General features: G+C 42.4%; 1 protein-coding gene across 1 annotated transcript in view; it reads right to left on the reverse strand.

Annotated features, from left to right (window-relative positions):
* Positions 1-25390, reverse strand: part of LOC117360475 (collagen alpha-1(XXVIII) chain-like) — a 123855-nt gene that overhangs the window by 89506 nt on the left and 8959 nt on the right. The window contains exons 4-12 of the mRNA XM_033944262.1: positions 21394-21414; positions 21118-21177; positions 17917-17970; positions 16986-17030; positions 13607-13633; positions 12186-12230; positions 11243-11287; positions 9132-9185; positions 4848-4916 (exon numbers count right to left, since the gene is read on the reverse strand). Coding sequence (XP_033800153.1) covers positions 4848-4916; positions 9132-9185; positions 11243-11287; positions 12186-12230; positions 13607-13633; positions 16986-17030; positions 17917-17970; positions 21118-21177; positions 21394-21414 — 420 coding nt within the window. The remainder of the gene's footprint in view (positions 1-4847; positions 4917-9131; positions 9186-11242; positions 11288-12185; positions 12231-13606; positions 13634-16985; positions 17031-17916; positions 17971-21117; positions 21178-21393; positions 21415-25390) is intronic.

Below are 25390 nucleotides of genomic sequence, written 5' to 3' on the forward strand. Positions count from 1 at the left end.
GGAGCTACAAACAGAAAATCAGATTTCACCCATTCATGTCAATGGAAAAAAATGTAAAAAGCTGCCATTCTCACAGTAATTCAAAAACGGCTTGACCGATTTGAACGAAACTTGGTATGCAGATCCCTCACTACCTGGGGTGATATATTCTGGGGGTCTCGCGGCCCACCTGCACACGTGGGCGGAGCTACAAACAGATAATCAGATTTCACCCATTCATGTCAATGGAAAAAATGTAAAAAGTTGCCATTCTCACTGTAATTCAAAAACGGCTTGACCGATTTGAACGAAACTTGGTATGCAGATCCCTCACTACCTGGGGTGATATGTTCTGGGGGTCTCGAGGCCCACCTGCACATGTGGGCGGAGCTACAAACAGAAAATCAGATTTCACCCATTCATGTCAATGGAAAAAAATGTAAAAAGCTGCCATTCTCACAGTAATTCAAAAACGGCTTGACCGATTTGAACGAAACTTGGTATGCAGATCCCTCACTACCTGGGGTGCTATATTCTGGGGGTCTTGCGGCCCACCTGCACACGTGGGCGGAGCTACAAACAGATAATCAGATTTCACCCATTCATGTCAATGGAAAAAATGTAAAAAGTTGCCATTCTCACTGTAATTCAAAAACGGCTTGACCGATTTGAACGAAACTTGGTATGCAGATCCCTCACTACCTGGGGTGATATGTTCTGGGGGTCTTGCGGCCCACCTGCACACGTGGGCGGAGCTACAAACAGAAAATCAGATTTCACCCATTCACGTCAATGGAAAAAATGTGAAAAGCTGCCATTCTCACAGTAATTCAAAAACGGCTTGACCGATTTGAACGAAACTTGGTATGCAGATCCCTCACTACCTGGGGTGATATATTCTGGGGGTCTCGCGGCCCACCTGCACACGTGGGCGGAGCTACAAACAGATAATCAGATTTCACCCATTCATGTCAATGGAAAAAAATGTAAAAAGTTGCCATTCTCACTGTAATTCAAAAACGGCTTGACCGATTTGAACGAAACTTGGTATGCAGATCCCTCACTACCTGGGGTGATATGTTCTGGGGGTCTTGCGGCCCACCTGCACACGTGGGCGGAGCTACAAACAGAAAATCAGCTTTCACCCATTCATGTCAATGGAAAAAATGTAAAAAGCTGCCATTCTCACAGTAATTCAAAAACGGCTTGACCGATTTGAACGAAACTTGGTATGCAGATCCCTCACTACCTGGGGTGATATATTCTGGGGGTCTCGCGGCCCACCTGCACACGTGGGCGGAGCTACAAACAGATAATCAGATTTCACCCATTCATGTCAATGGAAAAAATGTAAAAAGTTGCCATTCTCACTGTAATTCAAAAACGGCTTGACCGATTTGAACGAAACTTGGTATGCAGATCCCTCACTACCTGGGGTGATATGTTCTGGGGGTCTTGCGGCCCACCTGCACACGTGGGCGGAGCTACAAACAGAAAATCAGATTTCACCCATTCATGTCAATGGAAAAAATGTAAAACGCTGCCATTCTCACAGTAATTCAAAACCGGCTTGACCGATTTGAACGAAACTTGGTATGCAGATCCCTCACTACCTGGGGTGATATGTTCTGGGGTAGAGAATGACATGGTGGCGGTTTACCCGCGGCCACCGCATTTTAGCCGCGGGTCACCCGCCGAAAACGGGGAAGAAAACTAGCAGTCGCTGCGGCGACGGGGACAAGGCCATTCACCGCCCGCGAGGCGGTGAATGGTCTTGTCCCCCGCAGTGAGGCATGAAGGATCGCGCGGTCCCCGCAGCTCACACCCGCCCGCCCAATCGATTCCAGTGTCCAGCCAGCTCTCTCCCCTCTCCTCACCCCAGTCCGCAGATCCTCCTCCTCGGCGACCCGCACGCTACCAGAGAGCCGCGCACACCCGCCGCTGCTCAGCCTCGATCTTCTGCTCTGACGCAACCGGAAACAGGAAGTTGCAGCAGAGCAGAAGATCGAACACTGAGCAGCCGCGCATGTGCGGCTCCCTGGGAAAGCGCGCAGGTTGCCGAAAAAGAAAACCCACAAACCAAGGTGAGGAGAAGGGAGAGAGCCGGCCAAACACCAGGATCGACCGGGCAGGCAGGTAGTGGCCGCGGGGACCGTGCGATCGCTAGTGTTCCCGGCTCAAATTGGAAGGAGGGAGTGAAAGGAAAAAGGCTTATATGGATGCAGCGGGGACGGTGACGGGGCGGTGAATGGGATGGCAGTGGCGGTGACGGGGCGGTAAAAGGGATGGCGGTGACGGTGACGTGGCGGTGAAGGGATCGGCGGTGACGGGGCGGTGCAGAGGATGGTGGGCCGGTGACGGGGACAGATTTTTTCCCCGTGTCATTCTCTATTCTGGGGGTCTCGCGGCCCACCTGCACAGGTGGGCGGAGCTACAAACAGAAAATCAGATTTCACCCATTCATGTCAATGGAAAAAATGTAAAAAGCTGCCATTCTCACAGTAATTCAAAAACGGCTTGACCGATTTGAACGAAACTTGGTATGCAGATCCCTCACTACCTGGGGTGATATGTTCTGGGGGTCTTGCGGCCCACCTGCACACGTGGGCGGAGCTACAAACAGAAAATCAGATTTCACCCATTCATGTCAATGGAAAAAATGTAAAAAGCTGCCATTCTCACAGTAATTCAAAAACGGCTTGACCGATTTGAACGAAACTTGGTATGCAGATCCCTCACTACCTGGTGTGATATGTTCTGGGGGTCTCGCAGCCCACCTGCACACGTGGGCAGAGCTACAAACAGAAAATCAGATTTCACCCATTCATGTAAATGGAAAAAATGTAAAAAGCTGCCATTCTCAATGTAATTTAAAAACGGCTTGACCGATTTGAACGAAACTTGGTATGCAGATCCCTCACTACCTGGGGTGATATGTTCTGGGGGTCTCGGGGCCCACCTGCACATGTGGGCGGAGCTACAAACAGAAAATCAGATTTCACCCATTCATGTCAATGGAAAAAATGTAAAAAGCTGCCATTCTCACAGTAATTCAAAAACTGCTTGACCGATTTGAACGAAACTTGGTATGCAGATCCCTCACTACCTGGGGTGGTATGTTCTGGGGGTCTCGCAGCCCACCTGCACACGTGGGCGGAGCTACAAACAGAAAATCTGAGTTCACCCATTCATGTCAATGGAAAATATGTAAAAAGCTGCCATTCTCACAGTAATTCAAAAACGGCTTGACCGATTTGAACGAAACTTGGTATGCAGATCCCTCACTACCTGGGGTGATATATTCTGGGGGTCTCGTGGCCCACCTGCACACGTGGGCGGAGCTACAAACAGATAATCAGATTTCACCCATTCATGTCAATGGAAAAAATGTAAAAAGTTGCCATTCTCACTGTAATTCAAAAACGGCTTGACCGATTTGAATGAAACTTGGTATGCAGATCCCTCACTACCTGGGGTGATATGTTCTGGGGGTCTCGCGGCCCACAACTCTATGTTGCTTGCTCAAGGGTGGGTTCACCCAATAATTTATATGTTCTTGCTCCAGGAGGTGAAACTAAAATTGTTGTTTATAATCACGTTTTGCGTTAGTTGTATTGTATTCATTTTGTCAAATATTTCACATTATAATTTGAATATTGTACTTTTTATTAAGCTGTAAAAAAATAATTTCATTCACCACTATAAAGTATCTTTATTTGAATCCATTTACAGTGTTATTGCTATAATTAAATACCCGTGCAACGCCGGGGCATCAGCTAGTTTTAAATAAAGTTTACCTGAAATATTTTAAGTCAGTACTTAAAAGCTAACAACAAACAGCATTGCTGTGTAATTCATAGACATTGTACAACAAAAGAGGCAAGAGAGATGTCTGAACTACCAGAACAGTTACATGTATGTATGTCCAGTGAAATCCAGATATGGTCACTTGATCCTAGTCGGGACTTCTCCCGAAATTGGTCTCCCCATCAAGTAACCATTAGTTTCAAGTTTCAAGTTTATTTATTATTTGATTAATCGCTTATTCAAATTCTAAGCGATGTACAAATTGATAAAATAAATTGTCTAAAATATACATAAAATAGACCATATAATTAACAAGGGGATAAGTCACAAAACAAACTAATTAAGATAAGACAGAATACAATAGGACAGGTGGGATAGAAATACAATCTTAGATAGGAAAGAATCAACAATTAAAGGTAAAACACAACAGGAATAAAAGGACAAATAACTAGATAAAATAAAAGTAGACAAAAGAGCAATTAACGAAAGAGCAAATTAACATTTCAATTAAGTATTGAACGCATCTTTAAAGAATGATATAGGGACAAAATTTTCCCTGTCCCTGTGGAAACTCATTTTCCTATCCCGTCCCGGCGAGTTCACATATCTGGATTTCACTGGACATACTCTAATTTGTGGACTTGATTACAATAAATGTAACTGTTCTGGTGGTTTAGACATCTCGCTTGCCTCTTTTGTTATACATTTTCACTTTTTCGTGAGGCAAGTTTCTGTCTTGGGTTTTTTTTTTTTCCTTTTTGCATAATTCACAGACATGTCATTTTTATCTGATTTTAAACATATATGAGGGGCTGCTGGAAAGTTCTCAGCCCAACCAAGAAGAGAATGATTTGGAGCCATGAAACTTACAAGTTATTTCACACTTTTCTTGACACTTTTACTGTCGTGGCCTGTGATTTAAAAAAACCCCTAATGCACCTTCATAAAAAGTGGGGGGAGGGGAGTTGTCATTTTGGAAATTAAGGTTATTATCTTAATTCTGTCAACAGCTTCTTTCTTGCAGTAGAATATGCACTGTAATAATATATAACTCATTTTACCTTTGATCCAGGCAATCCTATTCCTGTCTCTCCAGGCATTCCTGGAGATCCAGGAAGGCCTCTTTCACCCTGAAAAATTAAAAAAGCTTGGTAATGAAATATTCATCAAAGTATTGAATGAATGTATATATATATATATATATATGGATGCACCATTGGTTGAACCAAGTAAGCCACATCATCAATGATATTGAAAGAATGTTACTTAAAGAAGAACAAAGATTGATTTTTGATTTTACTACCTTAATACTCAATGGTCTAAATGCAGACATTGACTATAATCTTCCTCTAATGTTTTACCTTAGGTTTGAAGTTATTTTATTATTTAAAAAATATGTATTTTGTTATAGTTATTCTGTATTGTCTTCTCCGTGATCCAGTGCTACCACCGCTTCCTGACTACTAGCCCCTAGCTGGGACCCAGAGTATCCCAACATGGAAACATCACTCTGTGTCAGTAAAGGCGTGAGTCCCAGACTCCCCATCATCATTCAATCTCTTTCAGAGTAGTCCTCTGTGTCTTGAACAGTACCCTGTTCTGTGAGGAGCACACTCAGTGAGGGAAACACCCCTTGCATGGTCTCTGAGGTGTCTTCAGACAGCGCAGGGAAATCTTGGCAGCTTAGATTAACATTCCATATGAGACTCACAAAATCAGGAGTTAAACCCTGACAAGTCAGCTCTGAAACCCCCTTGGGAGGGTGGGGGGTTCTACCTGCCTCCTCTAGGGATCCATGGTGTCTACGCACCTGCGCTTTGCCAAGCTGCAGGCCCAGGGTTCTGAGAGGGATTTTTCCCCCGCAGCTGTGACTCCTGGTGTTTCTCCAGCCCTAGAGACCTTAGGGGAGACCTAAGCCCAAGGCACCCACCCCTCTCATGTGTTCCATAACAAGTGGCATTCAGATGCTCCTCAGCCTACTGTCCAGTGGAAATTTGGCATGATATGGGGGTAAAAGGGTCTGCAGAGTTCACTATTACCAATTTTGAACTGAAATGATGAAGTATGAGGCAGATGGAAGACCTTGAAATAAAATCTGAAAATCCAAGATGATTGCTGCGGCAGCATTTTAGTGTAAAAAAATCAAATTAAAACAGCCAAACTAAAACCCAAATTTAACTGAAAAGGGGTTTTTGCAGGAGGGGACCCTTAGGCATCCTTAGAAACCCACAAAAATCATTACATGCACAGCTGTGAATATATGGGCCTCAGTCTTTTCTGTTGGAGATAGTGTATAGCAATTGGTCTTTATCTGAAAGGTTTGATGTAAATTATTTACAGTAGTTTGCTTCTGTCCATTGCTCCTCCAATCCCCATCCTAGTTAGCATCTCTAATGAAGGCTGTTTTCCTCCAGGCAGAAATGCAAAACCAAAATCATGAGGAAAAAAAATCAAATCACATGGCAGTCCCACTGGGCGCTTTACCAGCCACTAGATAAACACTGAGGCCCAGTTCTCATATTTAGAGCGTGCGATTTCACTCTGGAATTTGTTGCTGTAGAATGTGGTGAAATCAGTTATCTTTGCAGGGTTTAAAAAGGATTTTAATAATTTCCAAAAAAAAAAGATCCATAAACCATTATTAAGATGGGGAACCCACTGCTTATTCCTACAATAAGCAACATTTAATAGGTTCTACACTTTGGGATCTTGCCAGGTATTCAAGACCTGGACTGGCCACTGTTGGAAACAGGATATTGGGCTTGATGGACTTTCTGTCTGTTTTAATACAGCAACTCTTATGTTCTTACCTTGCAGTCTTGTATTGTTTTACACATAGATGGTGAAGGCATAACCTAAAGGGATATTGCTCTCTTTCCAGAACCTCACTCTTTTGTTTTTGAGCTTGTTGAATCCTACACCTTTTACTTTACACTGGAGAAATTGGCATCTTAAGGTAGCTTTAAGAAGAAGTTTCTTTAAGGGGGACCGGACCAGCAGTCTCCTATACACTCCTCCATTTGATGAAGGGAATTTTCCCCCTAGCTGAAGAGGGGCAGCGCACTCTAGAGACAACCAGAGGGTTAAATCTGCCACTATGCATTAGAGTAAAGTTTTGCTAAAACTTTTATTTAATCACTAGTTTTTTAGCCCGTTACATTAATGGGTGCTAGAATAGATGTGTAGACTTAGGTATTTCTTTCTTTCTGTCTCTCTCCCTGGCCCCCTGTGTGTCTGTCTTTCTTTCTTTCTGTCTCTCTCCCTGGCCCCCTGTCTGTCTTTCTTTCTTTCTGTCTCTCTCCCCCTCTCTGTCTGTCTGTCTGTCTTTCTTTCTCCCTGCCCCCTGCCTGCCTGTCTTTCTTTCAGTCTCTCTCCATGGCCCCCTGTCTGTCTTTCTTTCTTTCTGTCTCTCTCCCTGCCCGCTGTCTGTCTGTCTTTCTGTCTGTCTCGCCCCCCTGTCCAGCAGCACCCCTTCCCTGCTCTCGCTGTCCAGCAGTAGCCCTTCTCTCTTCCGTTTACCTACCCCCTGTCCAGAAGCACCCCTTCCCTGCTCCCCTGTCCAGCAGCACCCCTTCCATGCTCCCCCTGTCCAGCAGTAGCCCTTCTCTCTTCTTTTTACCTCCCCCTATCCAGCAGCACCCCTTCCCTGCTCCTCCTGTCCATTAGTAGCTCTTCTCCCTTCCTTTTACCTCCCCCTATCCAGTAGTACCCCTTCTCCCTTCCCTGCGCCCCCTTTCCAGCATCTGCTAGCCCGGGCAGCCTTGGGGCTTTTGCTAGGCTGGCCGGCCTAGCAAATGCCCACGGCTGCTTGGTGAAACCGTGGCTGCTGTTGCTGGTCCGGGGGTAAGAAGAAGAGGCGTCCCGGCAGCAGCAGCATAGTCAAAAGGCAAAAAGTTATCCGGCGTTGGAGATTGGGGCAGGAAATCAGCTGAGGCAGGCACTGCGCAAGCGCAGCATGGAGTCACGGACGCACGGAGTTTGAAGTGCGCGTGTGCGCTAAGGGTTTTATTAAAGCAGATTTCATAGAAGTATAAATCAATGTTTACAATCTCTAAGTTTGAGAAAGAAAATAAAGAGGAAACAAATGTTAAGTTTAAAGAATAATATGGATTATTTGGTCCTCCGACTCTTTTGACATTAAATCAGTATTATATCCTACAAGAATAGCCCAAATAAGGTTTTCTCTTTCTTATATTTCATCTTCGAGCACAAGACATATATTTATGAATTTGCTGACATGATGTTTACAAATTTTAGCATTCTCTTGTGAAACCATAGCTGATGCTGGTAGAAGGAAATAGTTCAGAGCCTCCATTAGTCTCTGAGAGGAAGATTCTCAAAACTTCATGCTAAAATCCAATGGACTGCTACCAAGGTCACTATTGTAATGATTTCAACAAGGTGAGTCATTCTCAAAAGACCCTGTATGTAAATGAGGTTCACGAATGTTCCCACTCTCTCCCGCCACATTGCACAATCCCCCTACACTACTATCTCCCCACCCTGCAATGGGAGAGATTTCCACTCTCTCCCAGCATGTCACATAATCCTCCGACACTACTACCCCCCACCCCCCCATGCTGCAGCAGGAGAGATGCCCACTCCCTAAAGCTCTGATTGGCCCAGGCAATTAAGGCCCTTACTAGGAGAGGCCTTAATCTCCTGGGCCAATCAGAACCTTAGGCCCCTCCCCAGCACATCCCAGGATGCACTAGGAAGGGGTAGGCCTGCCATTTTGTAGAGGTGGGCTTGCCAGCTGGAGCAGGTAGGTGTCCTTCTGGCCAGACTTCGTGAATAAGGTGTGTGTGTGTGTGTGGGGGGGTCATCGGGGGCTCAGAGGGAGTTGTCAGGCACTGATCAGAAAGTAAGGCTACAACAGCTCAGACCTTTTGGCAAATTTTGGCTGCAAATATTGCACAATGATGTTAGGGAATCACTCGATGATGATAGAGAATCGCTTGGCGTGCTCATTTTAATATTAATGACCTCATTGTACTACATTTGCATGGTAGTATTGGAGACTGCTAGGAAACTCAGAATGACCATGGTAAACCGTTTTGATAATCTGCCGCTAAAATACATGCATGCTAAACCGGCTGGAACCGGTTTAGCGAGCACGTTAAAGGCACATTTTAATTTTGAGAATCTTCCCCTGAGTCCTGCAAAATAAACCACCCCATAAAATCACAATAATGTAGAAAGAGAGAAGTGACTACAAACAAATCTGAAAAGTTCAGCATATTCAGTCTGAAATCCAAAAATAGAAACAGAAAATCAATGTAGCTGAGTCAGACCTGACTCAGAAGGCGCAAATATTTAAACTGAAGAAACCCTAGGACACTTGCCTTTCCTCCTTGTATACCTTCAGACCCTTGATCTCCTGGTGGGCCTTGTATACCCTGAGTGAAAAACAGAGCAAAGCACAGTTACTTATTGGGTTAGAAAATAGTGAGAACCGATGTGTTCTGATATGGTCATGCAGAAAAAAATATTCTCTTTGTGCAATGTATAGTAGGGGGGAATTCTATAAATAGCGTCTAAAGTTAAGTACCTGGAAGAGCCACACAAAACTAGCTTTCTGCAAAGGGCCCTCTGCATGGAGTTTAGCATGGATCTTGCGCTTAACTTTTGTTCCTTACTTATGTCTGCTGAAACATGGTGTAAATGCTGGTGCCCAACTAAAATGATCCTATTCTATAATATCACACCTAATTTCTGGGAGTGTCCCTGAGCTGCCCATGCCCCTTCCATAGTCACACCCCTTCTTGAATTGTATCCTATAAAATCTAGGCATGCTTCAATAGAAATAAAGTTCATAAACCCAAATGAGTATCAATTAACACCAACTTTTAATTGTTAATGGCTCAATAATTAATTAGTTTGCACACAGATCTAGGATCCATGCCCAAATTGTGGTGACCAATACAGAATCGGGGAGTATTTGACTTGTCCCTGAGAGAATGAAATAGAGAATCAGTGGTAAGTCGACAATGAGGGGTGTGAATTGTCTCCTGAAGACTGATTTAAGGAATAACACTATGGGGCTCATTTTTAAAACAGGAAAATATCCAAAAAATGGCAAAGTGGCCGATGAACATTTTTTCCACATTAAGGTCCTGATTCTGCAAATGCGTCCCGATTGTAGGCAGCTGTAGGCATCCTACAGCTGTCTAATCAGCCAATCGGGAGGCACGTTTTCTAAAAAAAATGCTCCCCAGGCAGGCAGCCTATAATGAAGGTACCTCTGGGAGCCTAGGGAGGCCTGCAAGCCTGCCTAAGCTCGCCTAAAGCTAGGTGGTAGCCTTAGGTGAACCTAGGCGGCCCTACATGTCTCCCTAGCAGAGCGGGAGACGCTTACAACGTAGGCTAGCAAAATGCTGGCCTACATGGTAAGTAGATGCAGCCGCTATACTTAATTGCGGCAAGGGATCTCCCTGCCGCGATTAGTATAGCGGCCGCGGCTATGGCTGACAGTCTCCCCCCAACCCCCCAACGATCGCGGCAGGAGGGTGCCCAATCCTTTCCTGCTGGTAGGCCTCCCCTGATGATCTTGGCAGGCCTGCCTCTGTCCAAATGAGGCAGGCCCACCCCTCCCCTGCCCAACCCACAGGATCCTAGGGCCTGATTGACCCAAGCGCCTAAGGCCCCTTCTATAGCAGAAGGGTTTTGGAAAGTTCATCCGGGAAACCCGATAGTCTTCTAAAAAGAAGACATGTCCGGGTTTTTCCAGACATCTGGTAACCCTACTGATAAATAGCTCTCAGTTTCCCTTGCCCCTAGTTCTTTCTCCCCCTGCCTCTACCCTCCTCTTTGTTCCCTTGTTCTCTCCCTCCCTTCCCTCTAGCACACTTTCTGTTCTCTGCTACACTCTCTTTCCCAACTTGCCCCAGTCTCTCTCCCTAACTCACAGCAAGACCTCCAGTTCTGTCTGTTCTTGATGCCTCCTCTGCCTTGTGCACATCTCCTCACCATGCCATGCCCTAGATAACCCGTACCTCTCCTGCTTTCTCTGACTTAGGAATATACTCTCACTTCCACTGTTCCCGCTATGTTGAGTAGGTGACCTTCAACTGCATTGCTACCAGTAGGGTGTGGTGCTTCAATATTGTGTTTTCAATTGCTAGGGACAGACAGGCTCCTTGGAGTACTGCAGAACTTGCCTGTCCCTCATTATTGAAAATGTGATAGTGAAACAGCACCCCCGTCTGGCAGGACTGTAGATGGAAGATCCTAACTCAGAAGGAATAGTACTCACCTCTCCTGCTTTCTTTTTCCCTCTCAGGCATATATCTCACCTCTCTTTCTCTCCCTCAGATACATTCGAACACCTCTGCTTCTTTATATCCCCCATCTGTTAAGCCTCTCTAGTGTCTGACAAAACTGGAATATTAATTACATTTAATTGATGAGAAAATCGTACTTGTATATACTAGGAAAAATAAATAATGTTTGTTACCTGTAGGCCTCTCATTCCTCTTGGGCCAACTGGACCCTCTGGACCCTGAAAGGAAAGTATTTTCCAATAATATATTCAGAAATATGCAAAGGAAAAAGAGTAGCAAGCAAGCCAATGGACCTTTCTTGCTACGTTTGACTTGCTTACATGCTTGTCTGAGCTTCATATCAGAAGTTAAGTCAAAGATGAAAAGTAGATTGATAAAAATTATAAAAATGTGTTTTCAGTTCATTATTTTCAGAGCAGTTTGTTAGCAGTAATGTCATTTACTCAAAAAAAACTACTATAGATTTCATCTTCACATGAAATGTAAAAGCATTAACAGCTGCATACTTCTTTATCTTGTACCAAACATACTCGAATATAAACCTACTCGAATATAAACCAAGGTAAACGTTTTTCTCCCAGAAAAGGCGGAAAAAGGTTGCCTCGAATATAAACTTGGGGGGGGGGGGGAAAGGTTATATTCAACTGCTCTGCCTTACATCCAGCCCTCCTTTCCTTCCTACCCAGCCCCCAATGCCCACTGCAGACCTGCCTGAAGCCGTGGTGATCCAGCGGTGAGCGATCCTTCCCACATTCATTCCCAGCTGACTCTAAACCACTCTGTCTCCCTCTCGCCTCCCTGTCTAGACCTTACCTTTAAAGCCCTGGTGGTTTAGCAGTGAAGTGGGGCAGAAGCGATCTTCCTACGCTCCTGCCCTGTGAAAGCCACGATCAAAAATGCTTGTCACAAGTTCTCGCAGCAGTCTCGCGGGAGGCCTGCAAGTGTTCCGGGGGGGGGGGGGGGGGGGCACAGACCAGAGGAATCTAATATAAACTGAGACTCCCATTTTTGGGCAAATTTATTGGCTGAAATATCTGTTTTATATTCGAATATATGCGGTAATTTCATTTCTGCAAAATACAATGAAACTGTACTGTTAAAACAGTTGCTACATACCCTGTCACCTTTTATGCCTGGTATACCGCACTCGCCTCTTTCTCCCTTGAGAAATAAATCATAGAAATTAGAGCATATTTTTCATTTCATTGGAAGTTCATGTTAAATGGGAGCCTCATCTTGAAATGCTGTTTTCAAGAAGTGCTGCTTGTTTCAGGTATGAGCAATACAAGTAGGGGACAGTATTTTAGGCATTATACGCTACTTCAAATGCTTTACCATATAGAGCTACAGTATAAAGTGAGTATGTGCGAGGAAAACATCTCAGAAATATTAAGAAGCACTTTCATAAAATAATGTGCTTTAATTTCTTAATCCTGGGCACAAGAAAACCTCCCTTTAATTCTTTATAAATAATAATTCATAAAATTTATTTGTGATGTAATCTAATGTAAATGATTCTGCCAGCAGAGAATAATAATATGGTCCTTAAATATTCCCTGATGCAGCCATGATGTAGAGCAAAACATTGGCCATAATGGAGATTAACTGTTATATATTATTGTCACCACTACTCTTTAACCTCCCCTTTTACATAAGTGTAGAGGGGGGTTTTAGCACCAGCTGCGGTGATAACAGCTCCGATGGCCAGCGCTAAAAACCACGCTATAGTTTTGTAAAAGGTGGGAGAGTGGGGGGTGGGGAGGGGGACTGAGAGGTGTTATGTATATTTTCTGGAAGATCATTACATGTGGAATCTGCTCATAAGTGAGCATAGTCTCATTTTGTGCCAAAATTATGGAACCAGAGCTTTAGATGAGTTATGGTTGTTCCAGAAGGCATTAAAAAAAATGTATATATTCTATGAATGTTACAGAGTGACATTTTTGTTAACTACCGTATTGGAATTCTGGCTTTCTGTTGTATGTATATTGATATGCTGTACTGATGGAGAATGAAGTCATGTAAATTAGTGCAAAAAATTAATGAGGATATTATGTGTTTATAATGTGTATCCTATTATTATATATGTAAATTTTGTAACCTGCCTTGAGTGTTTTGGGGAGGACGGGCTAATGAACTAATTAACTAACTAATCCCCTCTTATACAAAAGTCGGCAGCGTGGACCAGCGTGGTAAATGCTCCAATGCCCATAGGAATTGAATTGGTATTGGAGCATTTGCCGTACAGCACTCGAATGTGCAGCTTTGTAAAAGGGGGCATAAATAACTAAATAAAAAAACATTGTTTTTGATACACTGGGATTAAATCATAGATATCTCTTTTTTGAATTGTTATTTATAACCAATTAAAAGGAAGTGTTTTGTGCCTATAATTGAAAGAACTTCCACAGTAACGTGCTTTAATCTTTCAATTATAGGCACAAAACACTTCTCTTTAATTGCTTATAACAGTAACATGCTTTACTCTGGAAGCTCCTGTAGTTACTAGAAAGGAAGATTATGCTGGAAGGAAATACCTGCTCGCCTTTGTACCCAGGTTTCCCCTAAAAAAGAAAAGAAAAGAAGAGGAACATTAGAATGGTAAAAAAAAAAGTCAGGATATTTTTTAAAATAATAATGGAACATTGAATTAAGTAGAGAAGTTGAATATTTGTTGCTTTGGCCATTTTTTATAAAATCTTTTAAAGATATAGAGGCACTTAGGCAACTTAGGCAATTTTTCAAGAGTTTCAAAGTGAAGCTAAATTAAAGCCATACAGGTATAAAAGTGTCAGCATTTCGTGTCCCAGCTCATTTGCAGTCTAAGATAAATGTAAAAAAATATACAAGTACACATGAAACATCTATAGTGTTCCCCCGCTAATTCACGGTTCACGAATCACGGACTTGCTCATTCGCGGTCTGCTCCAACCGCCTCTTCCTGTGGTAAAGTCGGGCTACACCAATCAGGAGCTGTGTGTCAAAGCAGCTCCTGATTGGTGTAGCCTGACTTTACTACAGGAAGAGGTGGTCGGAGCAGACCGTGAGTGATTTTCTTCAGCTGCCCTCTCCTGCCTCCTCTGCCTTTTGATAGGCGAAAAACCGCATGTGCAGTTTTTCAAAATTTGCGGGGGTTCCTGGAACAGAACCCCCGCGAATTTCGGGGGAGCACTGTATATGCAGAGGGGCAACCACAGAAAGGTTCAAGCAACAAAGTAGATCCTGCCAGGATCAGGCCTTGTCTCTGCAGCTGCAAAGCTTGAGCCTGCCTGACTCCCATGCAGTATGGCTAGTGGCAAAGTAAGGGTGAGTGGCACCCAGGGTGCAAGTGCCCCTCCCCCACCCTATTCCCCATACCTTTTTAACTTCTCCGGTGTAAGCAGCATGCCCATGTCAGCTCACCCTTTGATGTCAATTCCTAGGCATGGGTCCCGGAAGAGACATCAGAGAGAGCGCTGCAACCTCATGCCGGGGAAGTACAAAAGGCAAGGCAAGGGGGTGCTTGTGGGGAAGGCAAGGGGTGTGTGTGTGCGGCAAGAAGAGAACTGTGGGGGGGAAGGGAGTGGTGTAGAAAAGGAGGGGTGCTGTGCCCTTAGCAAGATGGAACCCAGGATGGACCGCCCCCACCCTCCTTACTATGCCACTGAGTACAGCAATCATATGGGTGTGCTCCCTTTATTGAGTAGCGCTTAGGCATTTATTTTTTTCAGCACCCATTTTTGAGCGTCATGTATAGAATTCCCTTTATATGTGTGTAACTGCTGGATAAACTTATACCTACAAAAGAGTTAATAAAATTGTCGCTTTATAGTATAAAGGGTCCAGAAAAGAGCGACTAAAATGGTAAAGGGGCTGGAGGAGTTGCCATACAGTGAGAGATTAGAGAAACTGGGCCTCTTCTCCCTTGAAAAGAGGAGACTGAGAGGGGACATGAGAGAAATATTTAAGATACTGAAGGGAATAGACTTAGTAGATAAAGACAGGTTGTTCACCTTCTCCATGGTAGAGAGAATGAGAGGGCAATCTCTAAAGTTGAAAGGGGATAGATTCCGTACAAAAGTGAGGAAGTTCTTCTTCACCCAGAGAGTGGTGGAAAACTGGAACGCTCTTCTGGAGGCTGTTATAGGGGAAAACACCCTCCAGGGATTTAAGAGAAGTTGGACGGGTTCCTGTTGAACCAGTACGTAAGCAGGTAGGGCTGGTCTTTGACCTGGGGCCACCGCGGGAGTGGACTGTTGGGCATGATGGACCACTGGCCTAACCCAGCAGTGGCAAATTCTTATGTTCTAACTCTAAATTGATGTGAGCTTTATTTATAAAATACCATATATATATATTCAAACAGCTCATTAGAAGACCACAAATCCAACACTGCATAGAGATTACATAGCTTGTGAGCCTGCCGAGACAGACAGTTTGAGTACCTCAATAAATTCATGTAAATCGTTCTAAGCTCCCCTGGGAGAACAGTATAAATAAATAAAGTACACTGATGGTGATATGTATTAATGAGAGTCCACCAGTAAATTCTGCTCTCCAGTTTTAAGAAAATAACATTGCAGATCTTCCCCTTTTACTAAGCTGCGTTAGAGGTTTCTACAGCGGCCTGGAATGCTAAATGCTCCGATGCCCATAGAATCCTATGAGTGCTGGAGCAGCGTTGGAGCATTTAGCTCTCCGGGTAACTGTGGAAACCTCTACCGTGGCTTAGTAAAAGGGGAGGGCTCTATTTGATGGTTCATAGACAACCCCGTGAAAGACAAAGGCGCGCGCCGACAACTGAGCGCAAGACGGAGGCGCGCACCAAAGAAAATTATAGTTTTTAGGGGCTCTGACGGGGGTTTTTGTTGGGGAGCCCCCCCAGTTTACTTAATAGAGATCACGCCGGCGTTGTGGGGGGCTTGGGGGGGTTGTAACCCTCCACATTTTACTGTAAACTTAACTTTTTTCCCTAAAAACAGGGAAAAAGTGAAGTTTTCAGTAAAATGTGGGGGGTTACAACCCCCCACACCCCATAACGCCTCCACAATGCGGTGCGATCTCTATTAAGTAAAGTGGGGGGGTTCCCCCCCACGCCCCCACTGTCAGAGCCGTAAAAACAGTAATTTTCTGTGGCGTGTGCCTCCGCGCTGCGCTCAATTGTCTGTGCGCGCCTTTGTCCCGGCGCGCTTTTGACCTGACACCCTATTTGATGCTGATAAGGGAGAGAGCAATTGTACTCTGAAATAATATTAGCATTTCTCAAAACAGAATGAACTTCTTGTATAAAAAAAAAAAAATAGAAAAACCCTTCTGCATCATAACATCAAACATAGAGCCCAATTTTACACAGATTATGGAGATCGGAATTGAGACATCCAGATTCCAGCAGTATTTAGAACTGGTTCTGTCCGTGCAGAGCCTGTTCCATAATAGCTACAGAAGTACAAATGTATTTCCTGCCAATGTGTAGCAGGAACATCCATTTTAGAAACACACACATGGGTAAAATGAGTGGCATGATCCAGGCTGCTTCCACATGGTAGTGGCAATTTTACAGCTTCTACCTCTAGGTGTTGTCGGTTCCATGTATAGCTGCCCCGTTTTACAAATCTACATGTGTAAGGGCTGCCAATTAAGTATAAAGTATTGCCTTGTCAGTCCACTTTAAAGGTAATACATTAAAATAAAACAAAGTATAACAAAATAAAGAAAAATATGGTGACACCATTTTATTGGACAAGCTTTCGAAGGTAGAGCCTTTTTTCAGGTCAACATATAAATTAGCTTCTGAATGTTAATAGTGCTTTTAAAATGTTAATAGTGTTTTTAGAGTTTATTAATGCTTACAAAAGTGTTTAGAGTACTTTGGTACATTGGCCTCAAGGAGAAAACTAGGAAAAGAATGAATTGAGAAAGGTATGATTTCCTTTTTACCTCTGATCCATCTCGTCCAGGAATTCCATTGAGTCCATTCTCACCCTACAAGAAACAAATCCAGTGATTATGAAAATGCATCTACCATATAAAGTTTACTATTCGTTTTTATATGAACCACAGTTGTCTTTATAAAAAGCTGTACTAAAGGATGCTAACAGATTAGGTATGTATTAAGGGCGCAAGAAAAAGGTACGAAGAGGGGATCCTGGTGGGCTTGGGGGGTTTCGGGATGGGGCATTTTATCTGGGGGGTTCTGGCAGGAGGGAGTGGGCATCCTTCCTGCTGTTGAACTTTGGTGAGGGGGAGGGGGGTTCTGGCAGGAGGAACTGGACAACCATCCTGCCATTGATTTTTGGAGGGGGGTGGTATTCTGGCAGGAGGGACTGGGCATGCCTCTTGCCGGCCGACTTCGCGGTGGGATGGGTTCCCTGCTGCGGCTGCTAAACTGATCATGGCAGGGAGATTCCCTTAATGCGATCAGTTCAGTGGCCACATCTATTTGAAATGTAGGTCTACATTTCAGGCACCTATCGCGGCCCTAGGGAGATGCCTAGGGCCACCTAAGGCCACTTCCGGGTGAAACCATGCCTAACCGTGGGCGAGCTTAAGCGGCCCTATGTGCCTACAATGTAGGCAGCCTGCCTCGGGGTGTTGTTTTAAAAAAACGTGCGTCCCGATTGGCTGATTAGACAGTGGTAGGTCTCCTACCGCCACCTACAATCGGGACGCCATTTATAGAATTTGCCCCTAAATGCCATACAGACCATTGTGCATCTATGGGCTGCATGGCACTTAATGCACACTAATTCATTAGCGTACCTTAGTAAAAGGGCCCCCAAATGAAGATCTTAGGTATCAGTTTGAAATGATAGCAATGAGAAAAGATTTGTAATAGAAAGTATAACTGAAGTGCATAAACAGGTATTACCTTATGTCCTTTCTGACCAGGAATACCATCGTCACCAGGGCGCCCCTTTTTCCCCTTTAAAATTATATTGTATGCAAATTAATTATCAAAAATTGACACAGTTCATTTCCTAAATTACTAGGTACTTACAGTTCATCCATTCCCCTATAAAACAGTTTTTATGAGGAGGGAGTGTTGAAATCCTACAGAGTCACAGGGGCGGGTCTCAGAGAGGGAGGAGTTTAAATGCCCCAGACTGCTGTGAGTCAGAGAGGTCCCCTGAAGGAAGAGACTTCCCTGAACTCAGAGAGCTCAGTAAGAGATGTTTTCCCTAACTAAGGGCTGAGGTGAGCTCCGGGAAATATTGAGAGAGACTTCCAGCTGTCCCTAGCTGTGGCCAGAGAGAGAACCGGGGGAAACAGAGTGATTCCATTTAAGGAGGGAGAGACTGTTAAAGGAAAAGAGTGTCTTTACATGACTGAGGTAAGCCATTGAATTACTGTGTTAACTGTGTGTGAGGCAAACCTGAATAATAAAAACTCTTGTTCAGTTACAAAGTGTGTCCTGACTGTATAAGTGTGGATAAGTCTCCTGGAAATCCTATGTAGCCTGTTACACATGTGCACGCAAAATCCATAGAACACAACTACAATGGGGGCTTGAAGGGGCATGGGCGGATCGGGGTGTGCCCTGGATTTGTGTGCACATGTTATAGAAGACATACAGTTATGTACCTAACTGCTAAAGCTGGTGGTGTAAGTGCTCATGTCTAAAGTTAGATGTGCCATCATAGAATCGATGCTTAGCACTCAAATGTTTGGCGCCTAACTTTTGGTGACCATTCTTGAATTTACCCCCTAGTGTATGTATTTTAAATTCATAAAAAATGAGCAAGACATGCAAAGCATGAAAATGTGTGAACAAAAATATGTTTGCAGACCAGTTTAAAAATGTATATGTGCATGTATATATATTAGGCTCATGAGTACAGAGATAGACCCAAGAGTAATTTAGGGAAAGACTTCTTAATGGAAACGATAGTGGATATATGGCATGGCCTCCAAAAAAAGGTGGTAGAGACAAAGACTGTATCTGAATTCAAGAAGGCAGGGGGCAAGTCTCTAAGGGAGAGGAAGAGATAGCAGATGGGCAGACAGAACTAGTCATATGGTCTGCTATAATTTTCTATATGCAACTCCCTCAGGAACTCAGAATGTGTTCCCTGATCAATTCTGATAATTGTTAAACTTTACGGTTCATATTTGTTCATTTGTTTTATCTTTTATAAATCACTTTGGACATACATGGCTGGGGATAAGGCTGTCTATAAATGCTGAGAATAGATTAGGTTTTACCATTGTATAATGACTGAGAATCTCTCCCTCTAAAGGCCACAGGTGCTGCTGCATCCTCAGCTTTGGCTAGCCCAAGGATTAGAAACTGGAATCAAGAATCGAACAGAAATCTCTCCTAAATGTCAGCACACAGTTCTTCCACTGATCCAGCAGGTTAATCCAAGCTGTGTAATCTCTTAACTGAGTCTATTCAATTATAATTCTGCAGTTCTCAAATACATATCTTTAATAACTTGCTCATGAAGTTGATTCACTGAAGCTCGGTAATCTGTGTTGTTGTAAATATGGGTTACCATGGGGCTCGTTTTCAAAAAATTAAGACGTCCAAAAAGTGGCATAAGGGAGAAGATGGATGTTTTTCTAGTCAAATCCTTCTAATTTTCAAAACCTATTTTCTAGATAGATATCTATGCTGTTCATCTTTTTCTGCCATAATTAAACATTTTAGAATACTTTCAAGGTACAATTTGGACATTTAGGGCTAGACCTATTTTTAAAAAATGAATAAGTGCCATAAAGGTGGCCAAACTGACCATATGACCACTGGAGGGATGTAGGCATGGCTCCCATACTCCACCAGTAGTCACTGAACTCCTCCCATCCCCAAAAGGTGTAAATGAAACAGTACAAACCTGCCTGTAAACCAGCTGCAGATGTTATGACCAGTCTTAGTAGAGCAGCAAGCAGGTCTCTGGAGTAGCCTGGTGGTCAGTGAAGTGGAATCCAGAGAAGGGGACCCAGGCCATATTCCACTATAACTAGTACACTTGTGGGGGAAGTGTGAGCCCACCAAAACCCTACTATACCTGCAGGCATAAGGGCTATTGGGGTGGTGTAAAGTTGGGTCCAGTAGGTATTTGCTGGGTTTAGGAGTAGACAATGACATGGTGACAAAATTCATCACTGTTCCCATCCTCACAGATAACCGCAGGAAACCATCCCCATGTCATTCTTTAAGGAGAGAGGGAAGAATGGGCACAACCACTGACCTTCAAGCCTTGCATTGAAGAATGCTGGTGTAGAAGGATTGAGATTGAGAAAGACACTAAAGAATGACACGGGATTGTTTACCGCAGTCATCCACAGGGACGGGAACATTGATTAATTTTGTCACCGTACCATTCTCTATTTTGGAGGGCTCACCATACAATATAAGTGGGTTATGGTGCGATGTGTACCTGAGACCTTTTATGTGTAGTTCACTGCAGTGCCCCCTGAGGTGCGCCACTGCTCTGCTGGGATGTCTGTGTGACCTGTCTACTAAAAATGCTGGTCTCTCCTACATCCCAATGGCTTGTTCTGTGCATTTTTATTTTGAATGTGATTTTTTATTGTTTTTAAATGGTTCAAAAAAGATAGATGCATATCTGAAAAATGGCCATTTTTAAATCAACAAGATAGACGTTTTGCAGTTTTGAAAATGGGCATGTTTGATACTGGATTTTTGTGCATCTTCTGCAAAACATCCAAACTCGTATTTGGACGTCATATCGAAAATGACCCTCCTCCTGTTTTTTAGTGAACTGGCTGCAATGAAAATTATAGAGCTGGTAGCAATTTAACATGTGTTACCATGCTTCAGTGAATCAATCTCTACGATATCTAAGGTTTTACCTTTCGTTTGCTGCATTGAAGGAAAAATGCTATCTTGCCAAGAATGCAAGTTTTGAATATAGAGCTTTCCTCATAGATTTTCCAAATTTCCTACAGGCAATTGAAGCCTATCACGGAGGAGGAAAGAATAAAAACCAATAGAGGAGCTAACTTGCCATTTTCATTCCCTATAATGTATAGTGAAGCCAGTCTTACCATACACAGATTGGCTGAAGACAGTATACCAATGTAAATCAGAGAACACAATACTTACGGCGGGTCCAGGAGGTCCTCTTTCCCCTTTATCACAGTTACACATAGAAGCTTGAGGACACTGGATAAAAGAGATGTACCAGAAATATAGTCAGAACATTTGGAGGGACTCTATTTCAGAAATATCATAGAGCTATTTCGTGATAATTTATTCCCTTATGTAGAGTTAGTAGATTGTTTTAATCAGTATTTCTGGAAATCAAATGCTTATTTCTCTGGAAATGTTTATTATTTGCAATAAATTGTGTTTAACATATAATCAGTAGATAATACTGACCCCTTCCTCAGAAAGTTCTTTCTGTGAAGATAAAACCAGAAACAGTATAAGTTGGGTTTTTAAAAAAAAAAAAAAAAAAAAATTCTTTATTCATTTTCAAACTTACAATAAGTGTGATAAAATGTCCAAACAAATTAACAATATCTATATCACTTAATAATCATCAATGGTAACAGTGATAAATACTTAACTCCCCCTTCCCCCCTTACCTATCAAATAATCAATACTTATACAATACATAACTATAAAATCCCCCCTTCCCTCACAATTGAACTTGTAAATTTAAGGGAAAAGAAAATTTCATCTAATCAGTACAATACTTTGTTAATGGCTCCCAAATATCTTGAAATTTCTTGAAACTACCTCGCTTTATTGCCAGAAATCTCTCCATTTTATATATATGACATAAGGAATTCCACCAAAAATTATAATTTAATCTACTCCAGTTTTTCCAATTATATGTAATTTGTTGAATGGCAACACCAGTCATTATGAGTAATAATTTGTTATTGTTTGTAGAAATCTGACTTTTTGCTCTCATTGCCATACCAAATAGCACAGCATCATATGATAAACAGTATAAGTTAATGTTTTATGAACAAAAGTGGCTTACTGTACATCTGCGTATCTTGGTTAGCAATAATACAGTCTTCAGCTATGATTACTGTGTCAGTATATTATATCTTAATCTATAATCAGTAAAATTTGTATTCCTCTTGCAGTGAGGATGAAATAAAAGCTTTTTTTTTTTAACTGAATACTCTAAAGCAGTGGTCTCAAACTTTCGGTCCAGTAGCCACATGCGGCCCACCAGGTACTATTTTGAGGCCCTCGGTATGTTTATCATAATCACAAAAATAAAATAAAACAGTTTCTTGATCATATGTCTCTTTAGCTATAAATTACAATATTATTATTAAGACTTAGCCAAAAGGAAAGATTAATAAACTATAAAGAGTTTTACCTCATGCAAAATTGTCATTTCTTTAATAAGACATTAACTATTTTTTTCTGAGGCCAAGTACCTACAAATCCAAAATGTGGCTCTGCAAAGGGTTTGAGTTTGAGACCACCTGCTCTAAAGTTTAACAAAACTTTGCAGAGATGTTTTTCTTTAACTGCAATGCTTTTTTATTTTTTTACAAAGAGTTATCTTATGTGGAATCTACTGTTGAACTTAATTGAAGATAGAGGTGGAGCCATGGGTAGACCCAGGTTGGCAAGGGCCAACCCACGTTTGCTGATATAGACCCTCAGCAGCCCCTTCATGCAATTGCTCATTCTTCATTGAATTATATACCCCTCACAGATTTCTTTTTAGTGATGTTAAAATATGTTAAAAATGTTATCAGTAGGTTGGCTGGCCTTGATAGCATACAGTATAACAATTAGAATTCTTTACATGAGCTGATATTCAGCATAGGCTGAGCTCTTAACAAGTGAAGCTCCTAGATTAGGGACTTATTTAAAGCCAAATTTATGAGTTTATGAGGTTAGTTATCAACGTGGGCTACATTTAAGACAGGCTATTATCCCACTAACTTTTTTTTTTACTATAATTTTATTAGAAATTTTTCAGAGAACCAAAGTATACTCATAGTACAAACTATACATCCGAGGAAGAAATGGCACTACTATAATACAACTGAAAGATTCATTACATTACATTAGTGTCTTTTATTCCACCAATACTTTGTGGTTCTAGGCGGATTACAAAAGAGGTGATCTGGACATATCCAGCATAATTACAAGATAGTTAATTAGATGAAGCGTTAGGATCCGGGGATTGATTAAAAAGGTCAGTTAGATCATTTGCTAGATTTGACAAATTTCCTGAACAACATGGCTTTTAATTCTTTCATGAAGGTTTTGTAGTTGGGTGTTGTGATCAGCAGGTTGGAGAGGTGGTGTTCTAGTTTCGCTGCTTGGGTGACAAGTAGGCCATTGTACATTTTCTTGTGTTGTATGCCTTTGATTGGGGGGTGAGTAAAGGGTGCCTGTGTTCTCCTTCGTCTGGATTTCTATCCACTGTTCCCACTAAGCTGATCAGGTGTCCTCCAACTGCATTGCTACCAGTCGGGTGTGGAGTTTCAATATTGTATTTTGAATCTCTAGGACAAGAGAGGTTCCCTAGAGTCCTAAAGAACTTGCCTGTCTCTTGCTATTGAAAATGTGATAATGAAACAAGCATCTGCCACTGACAGGACTGTAGATGGAGGACCTCTGCTCAGCTTGGAGGGACATGAACATATCCTGGACTACTGTAACATAGTTTACCTGTCATGCCCCGCCAACATGCTAAAACAATTACAAACTGTCTAAAACACAGCCCTAAGACTAATATACTCGCTGAAAAAATTTGACCACATTACCTCAGCTTTCCAAGACTCACACTGGCTCCCAGTACAAGCATGCATACAACACAAATTCTACTGCACCCTATTCAAAGCCCTGAATGGAAATGGACCAAGCTATCTGAACAACCGCCTAATCAGGAAAAACACATCCAGAGCAAGGAGAACTCAAGCACACTTTACCCACCCCCCAATCATAGGCATGCAAAGCAAAAAAATATATGACGGTCTACTAGCCACCAGAGCAGCAAAAATAGACCACTACCTCTCAAATCTGCTGACCACGACGCCCAACTACAAAACATTCAGGAAAGAACTGAAAACCATACTATTCAAGAAATTTGTCAAATGATCTAACCAAACCATATCAACCCTTCCCAGATCCTGACGCATACTATAGCTATCAATCTTGTAATCTCCCTGGGAATGCTCAGGCTAATTTTTTGTTGTAAACCACCTAGAACTGAAAAGTATTGGCGGGATAGAAGACATCAATGTAATGTAATGTAACTTCCACACATTCTTCTTCCCTTCCCTCCCCTCCATCCTTCCCTCAACCCCTAACAAGCCATAAAAAAATTTCAACCATGTTGCAGCATTTTGCAGAAGTAGTAAAAACAACATACTCATTCCATCAATCAAGTTAAAAAGATTACATATTTTGTTAAGCTAGATTGGTACTGGGAGCCAGAATTGTGCATGTTCATTTCCTTTCCCACGCAGCTATTGGGTAATTTTATCAAATGATCTGAGCTCTTCAATCACCTGATACCAAGCCTCCAAGCTAGGTCCTCTTGGATTTTTCAAAAATCTCGCTATACACATCTTGGCTGCCATTATTAAGAGGTAAGATAATGTGATGCCCCTGTAGGTACTAAGCCCAATATACTTGACTAAAGTCACCTCCAGTCCATTGATGGGTGTAATCCAAAAATTTGGTTCCAAAAAATTCTTATAATAGGGTAATCCCACCACATATGTTCGATAGAACCTGTTTGTCCCTTACAAATCCTGTGTGATCAAGATATACAAGTTTGGGTAAAAGGATGTCTAATCGACTAACTAAAATTTTGGCAAAGATTTCCATATCATTATTTAGAAGTACAATCAGCCTGTAACTGGCACATTGCGCTGGGTCTTAACCAGGCTTTGAGAGAACTACTACATTTGCTTTATACATGGAAGTTGAAAGAGAAATAGCTGCTTGTATCTCATTAAACAGCTTCGTTAATAAACTCAATACCGAACCAGCTAAGATTTTGTAATATTCCCCTTAACTGTATCCATGACATTCTCTTTTTCTGTCTCGGCTGTTTAGATTGTAAGCTCTTTTGAGCAGGGACTGTTTCTTCTTCTTTGTGACTCTGTACAGCGCTGTGTACGTCTGGTAGCACTAAAGAAATAATTAATAGTAGTAGTTGTAATTTGTTTACATAATCCAAGATTTCTCACTTTTTTGGGGCTAAGGGCACATCATCATTTCTTGCATTCCACAATGTTTATATAGATCAAGTGATTCTGAAGTACAACCCTTGTACCAAGTAAAATTCCATTTAATCTGGTGCTAACTGAGCTCTCATCTGTATAGCAAAGAGTTATAAATTATGATGCTGAAGGGCATTCATTAATCTTCTGCAAATCTA

The sequence above is a fragment of the Geotrypetes seraphini genome, chromosome 5 (assembly GCF_902459505.1).
Source record: "Geotrypetes seraphini chromosome 5, aGeoSer1.1, whole genome shotgun sequence".
Classification (NCBI taxonomy): Eukaryota; Metazoa; Chordata; class Amphibia; order Gymnophiona; family Dermophiidae; genus Geotrypetes; species Geotrypetes seraphini.